Here is a 9,492-nt window from a genome sequence, read left to right as displayed (position 1 = left end):
GGAAGCCAGATCCTTGCTGTTGGCTGACACCTTACCTTGAAATTTGCCTGTGGGCGAAGCCCTGAAAGGGAAGCAACTGTGATGGACCTAACTCTATGCACCGCAGGGCTAAGGAGATAGAAGGGAATAAAGATCTGCTGTGGCTTCTCAGGAGACAAGTGTAGAACATCTTAGCTAGAGCCACGTACCAGCCCAGCCTTGGAGACAACAGATGAGCTACAGAAAGGGGCTCCTTTTGTACTTAGGCACTGAGGCTATGACAAATATCCGGAGTTTGAATGCTTCTATTTTTATTATTTTGCAAGGAAAACATTGCGAAATGATGATTATATGTAAAAATAAATAAAGACAGTTGGCAGTTTCCCCTTTGACTTGTGGCTGCCTGCATGCTTTAATCTGTGGTAAGCAGATGTAAAATGCTGTCCATTGCCTAACGGTAAATTTGCAGTCCCTCCCTCATGTGTAAAGAGATTGCAAAACTGTGATGTATCAGCCACAAGCAGAAAACGAACACCCTAGAAAGAGTTAGCAGTGCCCTTGAGCACATAGTCAAGCTTTTCATGCTTATTAGGGATTCTTATTCATTACCATTTACTTCACACAGTAATAAGTTCAGGTTTATTCATTAAAATAGATATGCTGGACAAGCAGTCGCATGCAAACATCCATCATTTTAACTGAATCTTTATTTGTGCAGGGAGAGGCTTTTTCTTTCACGTCAACGTCGGAGAGAGCAAAGAAGGGAAGAAACTGTCAAATTGGTGAGAGATGAACTGTTTGCAGAGCTTGCTTCTGAACTGGTGCTCTTTTCTTATTCAGCGCCTTCCTCCTTTGCCACCCATTGCTAAAGATAAATATGAAGAGAAAGATGTGAAAACAATTTTATCCTCTGACATAACTTCCCGTGTAAACTTTACTGCTTGCTGATTAGTGGTTTATTCTAAGCCTATCATCACCTCCAAGTTGACTCCCATTTTCCTGGTGTGCCTTCCTCTGTCCTCCATGGCTTTTTGCTTTTTCCTCTTGCTAACATACTTATTTCATGCATGGTGTCTGCCTCCTTCCCTGCACTTCCCCTAAATATTTTTCTGTGGTCCTTGTACCTATGCAAATTCTTTACAGAAAAGAAAAATAAGCTATTTTAAAAAGCCACAAGATATATGCTAACAATTCCTCACTGCCAGCTATACTCCATTCTTATGCTTCATTTTTTCCTCCTCCTTTATCTATCTTGTATGCTTAAATATGAAACTCTTGGTCTGGTGTTTAACTTGTGTTTAAATGGGCCCTTGCACACTATAGCTCCCCTGGGGTTGATCTGGGCCTTCAGTATTTTATGGGTGCTCGGTATTTTATGATAGGACAATCACATAAGGAATATTCAGCAGAATACAATAAAAATAATGAGTATGTGATTACTAAGCATTTTGCCCCAATATTTTAAAAATTTGCTCATGACAGAGGTTTCTGGGAATCTGTTGATCATTTTACATGCCTGATGAGCATGATTTTCTTGGTGTGTCAGTCTTCCTGTGATCTGTTTTCTTACCCCTGCTTTCAGCTGAATAAGGCAAATTGTCCCCTTCATGGTATTAGTCTTCAAGTATCTGCAGTTTTATCTTAAACCAGGAAGCCCATGATCATAAATATGAGACTTCCGGAATCTTTAAACTTTTCACATCTCTCTTACAATCAGTCTGTCTTAACCCAAATAAGATATTCATGCTCTACATTCAGTTCTTTTCCTGATAGCTTTTAAGGTGGCTCTAAGCAATGATGCTAAGGGAGACATAACACAGCTTCCCAGAAAAATGAATAAACCCTGATAAGCTGTTAGTTATTTACAAGCAGGGCTCTCACTTACAGATGGACTGGCAGGTGGCAGTTGTACCACCCCTGGGAGTTTCACCTCCATGAGATTTGGCCTCCTGGGACATCATTCCAGCTGCTTTGGATCCAGCAGAGATCCCGCTGCTGGTAAAACCTGACGAGTGGGTTGAGCCTGTGGCACCTAGAACAGCATAGATGTTAATATGCTTTCCTGACTGGAAGGAGCCTTAGCGGACAATTGGGACCGGACATGTTTTAAAACATCCCAAGGCAAATCTGTCACAAAGCAAAGACACTGCTGAGCACTTGCCTTGTTCCAAATATATAAGCCCCAAATACAGTATTCTATGGCAGGCTCTTTCTTCCTAGGAGAGGACCAAAGCATTAGCAATGGCAAATGTTAGTCATATCACTTAAAGCGCTCCTGGAGGATGCTCAAATATTATGGTGATGAGCCTGTTACAACATCTTCTATGAAGTGATACTGAATAATATTCATAGACTGCTGTAGCACCAGCTGCTCCTCTGTGCATTTTCATCCTGGGGGAGCGGTTAGAGTCTGAAAGAAAAGGTTAAGAAGCTGAGTTTGAAGAGTGACAGAAGCCAGGGAGCACCTGTGGAAGCGAAATGAGACCCTTCTAGCTCTCTTTGAGGTGAAGCATGTGTAGCAAGCTCCCCTGCTGCAGGGAGCCAAAACTCACACCTGTCCTGGCAATGTCAGTACTTTTTTGGCAGAACTAGTCTTTTTTGCATGAATAAAAGCTCTTCTGGAGTGTCACCTATAGACATGGCTAAGGTCTCATTGAATCAAACAGATTTCTCTTCGCCAGAAGTGTGTTTCATAAAAATGTAGAGTTGGTATAGGCATTGCAAGTGTAAAACTAGCTGTTAAATGTTTAGTCTTCTAAACACTCTCGGCATGTGGAGGATACAAATCTTAATTTCTGTATTTTAGAAACTGCTATGCCATGCTCTCTACAGGAAGTCACCGCTTAAAAACCTGCTGTAACACCATGATCTGTAACAGAAGGCAAGGCTGTGCAGCTGGATAATTAATTGGCAGTTCCTGTGTACTGGGATCAGTGCTGCTACTGCAGGCTGTAGTGCCTCGGAGTAGCTTTTCCCTCTCTCAGTCGTCCGCTTCTGAGGCGCTCTCATATTCTGTCCCTCTGCTGGCACCATCCCTCAAAGCTGACATCTTTCTTGTTGAATTTCAATTAACATCATATTCAGCATCCTAAGAAGTTCACTGATCAAATCGTATAAAGTAAAAATAATAAAAAAGCATATTACAATATTCACACCCAGTATCTCTCAAAATATAACGAATCCCCATTGTCTAGAGAATGTAAACCGTATCTAAAGAATATGTATGAACTGTAGGTACACACAGTGTGTTCCTGTACATCATTACTTATTACTGCCATGACTTGTCATACTATTGATATTTCCTAGCAAAATGGAGAGATAGCACAAACTTCAAAAGAACACTGTCCTGAATTCATGAATATCACTTATGTATAGACAGAAAACACCCTTAACAGACTCCTATACATAATGTGCACTTAAACATGGGAATCTTTGTCTTCGGTGCAATGCAGGACAGATTACTTGGAGATATTATTTTCAAGGCTCCCTTTCGAGGCATTTCCCTGCTCGCTAAGATGCATTTTAGTTTTCTGTTTCTAAGGAAAAAGAAAAAAGTGTGCTCATACCCTTTTCTTGGAGCGTAGCAGTTGGACCTCCAGAACGCACACCTCCCCCCGAAGCTTTTGCTTCTTGGGACATCAGTTCGGAAGCAAGCGAATCTTTCTGGATGCCAGCTGAGGTGAAACCAGCTTTGTGGACGTTGCGATCAGACATTTTGGTCTGGTGGCGCAGGATGCAGTGGGTGCACTGCTCGGCTCAACTCAGCTATTTATACTACTTTGCTGATTACATAAGCAGCAGAGAAACAAAACTGAAACCTATGATAATAAGGAAAAGACCAGAAAAACAAAACTGAAACCTATGACGAGAAGGAAAATGACCTCAAAATCCAGAAACATCTAGAAAATTTATAAACAAACCAGATACTTTCTAAAACAGATTAACAGTATATGGATTACATGGGACTGAGTGTTTTGCTGCTTCATTCTCTGCATTGAGCTTTATTGTCAGGAATTTCATTGGCAGAAGCTAGGATCTTTCTCCACCTGGGACTTCAGGGACAACTGGTGGATGCAGAGCTGTTTTTTGGATTAACATAGACAGCAGCGACCAGATCCAGAAAGGAGTCTGAAAAGTTCAGACTCTCTAACTTTATGGTCTTGTAACGGTTCCAGGCCCACAAAAAAGACACACATCTAGGGTAAAAAACATTTTCTGCCTTTTCTTTGAAAGTACGTGTGTGGAGAGGAAGAGTGACAATAAAACCACAAAGCAGTATAAAAAACTGGCACCACGTTACAGCAAGCATTTTTAATAGGAAGTCAATTCCTAAATTATAGCTAGGCATGCACCACACTCTGAATGGAACCAGGATTTTGGCAAAGGCCAATAACAGCAGCTTTATACCTTCCTTCACCTTTCTTTTTTTTGAAAGCTTCCCTAAGTCTTTGTTGTGTTTTGCCCCACAGCTTGGCACTATGACTTGTCAGAGAGTCTAGTTATTCTAGACAGTCAAAAGTGTATTTTTGGTACCAGTTAGCATTTTGAGTTAGCAGTTAGTTTTTACAAATAAGTATTTTAACCAACAGCATTAAATCTTAAGAAATATTTTATAAATCAGTACAACTCTGAATACTGAGAGTAGACTAAAAGGCAGCAAGGTGGTAGTAATGCAAAACTATACTTTGAGTTTTCTGTAGCACCCAGAGAGCAGCGGTGATGGTGCTACTCCAAAATAAATTGTTAACAAGGAGTTTGCAAATAGCACATCTCCTTTATTGCACAGTTTTCCTCAGCTAGTATTTTCAAGATTACTATTTTCCAAATTTGTGAGTCTCCTCCCCTGGGTAAAGAGAACTGCCTGATTAGGTCATATTTGCACAGGGATAGCTCTCAGAGTGAAAATACATAAGCTAAAGATAGAGCATTCCTGCAATTGTACAGTATCTGTATTTTGTACATGGTGGGCTACAAAAGGTATGAGGTCTGTTCCTCTGTATCTCTATTTGGGCCCATGTGGTATTTAGCAGAGCAATCTGATCCAAGAAAAATATGCCTATTAATCAGTACTCTTAATTTGTATATGCTGCTATTTTTTTTCTCTAATCTACTTGCATTAAGGCATTCCCACAATTTCTCAAGCCTCTCATTTAGCATTTTGAATTGTTTAATATTGTAAAGTATCTAAAGTTACAGCTTAAACACAAGTAAAATTCCATGTGAGAATAGTTAATAGCTAATTAACTATTAAGATAGTTAATGCTGTAAGGCATCTTCAAAGAGACAATAAAACAAAAATGTTACGTGCTTTGCAGGTATTACTACAGATTCTTGCTTCAGAACTGCTAAAATGTTTGGTGCCTCATTAATATCGTTTATTTGGTATTCCTAACATCTCATCAGAGGATGACGATGTCTGGCAAAGCAATGGGGAATAAAAGCTTCACAAGCTGAATCATATGTGATGACCTCAAAAAGAAGGACTCTGGTGCGGGGGCGGCTCAGAGGCAGCACGGCAGGGCCGGCAGGCGAGTGGGCCAAGGCCGAGATGCCTCAGTGAGGGCCTAACGCTGCAGGCACAGCAAACCGTTATGTTTGCTCCTTCTCTTAGCAGTAAGCATAAACACTGACCAATGCATCTTCTCTTAAAAGAGCTCTGGGTTATCGGCCAAGAGGCAGGCTGCTTGCGATGGCCCTGGTTGCTCAGTCCTATTGATCAGGCTGGACTGTATGGCTATGTGGAGAGCGCGCTTTTTCTGAGGGAGGGATTTCTTGGTCTGGAGGCTTGTTTCATGCTTTGCACATGAGAATTTCTGAGTTCAACTCGTTGATATTGTGGGGTTTGCACTGTGTGCAGCTCAGGAAGGTTTCTGGGCTGCAGAGGAGGAAGGGAAATGGAGCTTGAAGCAGGAATTGAAACTCCTGAAAAGATCAGGGTGTGGTGCAGGTTGACACTGCAGGTGGACAATCTAATGATTAGCCAGCACCAAAGAGAGCACTTGCTTATTGCAGCTATTTCTCTTCTAATTTTGGTGCTTGTATAACATTACAATGACCTAGCTAAGTAACTGGCAAAAAAAAAAATGCTACAAGGGAAAAAAAATCTCTACCTGATTTTGCCTCTGAATCAGCTTACTGTGGAGTCAGAGGCAGTAGTACTGGTGGGAGGGAGAAGGAAATGAACACAGACATGGGTAGAAAGGAGAGCAGGGCCTCTGTTCCATCTAGCAGCTATGTGAAATCACATCTTGCAATTGTGTTGCTTCTAGCAGCTGTGAAAGCAGAATCTGTCATCTTTTGCCTCCTTTCTGTTGGCATATGCACCTAGGAAGGAGCAGGAAGGAGTCTGAAAAACTCATGATTTTGTTGTTTTGGCTGGCTGACTTGATTCCTCTCATGGAGGGATTTTTCCTTTATTATTTTTATGCATGACTCTTTAGAAGGGTAGGTGGGAACAGAGGAGGACCAGACCATGCTTTGCATGACGGTCCATGCTTCTGCCAGTTTACAGCAATCATAAACTGCACATGTCTTGATGAACGTCATTGGGGGCTGGAGGGAGGAACCTCACATAGTTTAAATCTGGTCAGGATTTAAACACATAATTAACAACACATAATTAAAGAGCAATCAGTGAGATATGTATCCAGCTATGAAAGCTATGAAAATTTCCTGAACTATATTTCTTCCTCATCACCTCGAAAGGGAATCCAGAACAATGGGATAGATTTTCAAGCCTTTTCTTAAACCTGCTTCCCACAGCAGTTGGTAGAGTTAATAAGCAGAGAAAGAAGGAACTATTAGTCTTTTAAAGGCAAGGCCAATGAAATCAGTGCAATAAGGAGAGGGAAGCCACTGAAAGGATTCAAGGAAAGTATCTGTTCACAAAGTATGTCATGGAATTAGTCCGCAAGGAGATGACCATAAAATCTGATACATGATTGCATTGGCCTGGGTGAGGAACATGTGATACAGTGACATGGTGCTAAAAACACCTGAGCTTTGCATGCCTTTATGCTCATGTGGCTTTTTATGTAAACTTGCGATGTTCTCTTTTTATATCTATATTAATATATATTTCATATTTTATACATTTACATATTTATAGTTATATAATATAAATATATTTATATTTTATATTTACATAATATAAAATATAATGTCTATATTATCCTATCTAATATATATATACACTATATATAATATTAATATTTATATAATACATATTATTAAAAAAAGAATTGCTTTTGAATCCCAGTAGGTTCTGCAGTTCGTTGATACTCTTCTTTGTAAATAGTTGAACTTGGCATAAGGTGGTCAATTCATTGCTCCCCTCCTTAAAACGAGTGAGACTAAGCTATGTGGATATTAGAAGAAACCATAGGAATCAAAACTGAATGGCAAGATGACAGCCCATTAGCTTACTTGACTCAGGGACTTGTGGGCACTATGTGGTCTCAAGTCTTAGCTGGGACCTCCACCCGCAACCTCTGCCCATGGGTCCATGGGTTTCATTTGGGCTCAGCACGGGGCCTTCAGACCCCACCTGCACTATGTTGTCAGTTTGTGTGTCTCCAGCTCCATCACGGCTCTGCCTGTGCTTGGTTAGTGGCTTCATTGATGCAGACCCTTCTGAGCTTAACCTTAGACTTGCCATGTAGCAGTGGACTCGCCCAACAAGTCTTGATCTGGATTTTCTGACTTGTGTTTCTGGCTTGACCTCAAACCTGTCTTGCCATCATGAACTTGGAAGATGATCGGGACTCTCAGTTGAAACTGGACTTCTCTGGACCTCTACCAACTCTGAGCCTGCCCTGCTTGCCCTGCATGGGGGTACTGGGACAAGGTTGTCTGCACCTGACAACATGTAACATGGATAATGTTGTTACAGCCTCCAGGGAAAAAAAAGATCCAGTGTCACTGCTGAAGTGGAATGGAGAACAACAGGAAGTTGGTTTGTGAGTCTGTAATTTCCAGGGATCCTCCCCCTTCATCTATCCATCCAAAAATTTGTGCTGCTTCTTACTGATGAGCTTTGTGCCAGGCATGTTGTCTCTAAATACTCCTCTACCTGCTTTGCTTTGTTTTACTGGCATTTTTGGTTACAAATGGTAACTTCAAAAATATTGGGCAAATGTATTTGCTGTCTGACTGAGGTAGCAGGGAGCCTATCACAGAAACAACTTTGTACATCTCTGTGAAGTTAGCCAAAAATTCAGATAATGATAATTTGAGAGGCAAATTGCTGTAACTTCTGGTTAAAGTATGATATGGAAAAGAAAATAGCTCATTTGCCTCACTGAACCTGACATTTTAGGAGAAACTTTTAGCAGAAACTTGGACCTGGGAGCATGTCTAAATAATTTCCCACCTCTAGAGGCTAAAAATCCGAAGGAGAGATACAATTGGTGTGAACTGACCTGAAAAGCATTCAGTGGCACTTCAGACTCTGAGAGAACAGAGAGTCAAACCCGTGGTTACCATGCACATGATTGCATTTATTTTCAACATCACTACTTCAGTAGTGTTAGTTACTGAAGGTTTTATGCATGCAGCTAGCGTAGTCTGATGTTTAGCTCTCTGAATTTCAGGTTCAAATCAAATCCTTAAGTATCTAAAATCATGTGCTGTCTAGACTGTGTGCTCTTTGAAAGGAACAGGAAAATCAGAGGCTTGATTGGAAGTAGTCTGAAAACGTGGACATCCTTCCCTTCAGTAGAGGAGAGAAAAAAAGAAAAAAGAAAAAGCACAGCTCCCACACATGCAACTCTTCTGTATTTCCTCAGGAATGACCTTATTTGATTGATGGTGTGGGTGGATGTAAACCTCTCTATCCCTTTAGTATATTTTGAACTCCTTGAGATCCTGATGGATGTGCCACTTAATGTATGCTTTCCTCCTAGTGAGGCTGGGTAGCTAATCACAGATATTAATCTCTGTGTAGCCTGCTTTAGTAGTCACCTTTTTCATCCTAATAGCATGTTCATTGAAGTCACTTTTTGATAAACATTTTTTTTTCCCATAAACCTCTGTCTCAAAAGAGATTATTCAAATAGCTTTTAAACAATTACTCTTTTGAAGGTTCTAATTGAAGAAAATAAACCTATAGAGAATCTGACTGAACCAAAGATCTTCAGCATCCAAGATTATCTATCTGTCACCCTGTGACCTATTTCCTTCACACAACTTTTTAATTTTTGTAGCAATTATAGTGTATATGGATAATACCTATTAGCATATTTATGGTCGTTGCTTCATATTTATTGTCTGCAGAACTCATTAATCTTCATCTAGTGTGTGAGGCTGACAGCTCAATCTATTTTGCAATCTCTGGGCAGCAGCCATATCCAAAAAGCTTTTGTTTCCCTGTAAATAAACTGTGTTCAGGACCAGAGGACAATGGTGCATCATGCAGTGATTGACACAAGCCATGGCTGCTAATCAAAAGTAGATTTTATTACCAGCTGAGTCAAGTGCGTTATGGGGCTATTGTTCTAGTGCTGTCAGGGCAAG

General features: G+C 40.6%; 1 protein-coding gene across 1 annotated transcript; it reads right to left on the bottom strand.

The window, feature by feature from the left end:
- Positions 1-758: 758 nt before the first annotated feature.
- Positions 759-3,693, bottom strand: LOC104572971 (uncharacterized). Its single transcript, XM_010220142.2, has 3 exons — positions 3,546-3,693; positions 1,865-2,011; positions 759-844 (listed from the first exon to the last, which is right to left on the bottom strand). The coding sequence occupies exons 1-3, from the start codon at positions 3,691-3,693 to the stop codon at positions 816-818; spliced, it is 324 nt and encodes a 107-aa protein (XP_010218444.1). The 3' UTR covers positions 759-815.
- Between the last annotated feature and the right edge of the window lie 5,799 nt (positions 3,694-9,492).

Source organism: Tinamus guttatus, unplaced genomic scaffold (assembly GCF_059628265.1).
Source record: "Tinamus guttatus ecotype Peru unplaced genomic scaffold, ASM5962826v1 Tinamus_guttatus_pri_ptg000025l, whole genome shotgun sequence".
Lineage (NCBI taxonomy): Eukaryota > Metazoa > Chordata > Aves > Tinamiformes > Tinamidae > Tinamus > Tinamus guttatus.
Note: the sequence above shows the minus strand (reverse complement) of the source record. Positions and strands in the feature narration are given on the sequence as shown.

Coding starts and splice junctions, on each gene's coding strand:
- LOC104572971 (XM_010220142.2), bottom strand. CDS start 3,693: ATGTCTGATCGCAACGTCCACAAAGCTGGTTTCACCTCAGCTGGCATC. Junction 2,012..3,545: donor TGCTACGCTCCAAGAAAAGG/GTATGAGCACAC, acceptor ATGCTGTTCTAG/GTGCCACAGGCTCAACCCAC. Junction 845..1,864: donor TGCCACCTGCCAGTCCATCT/GTAAGTGAGAGC, acceptor ATTTATCTTTAG/CAATGGGTGGCAAAGGAGGA.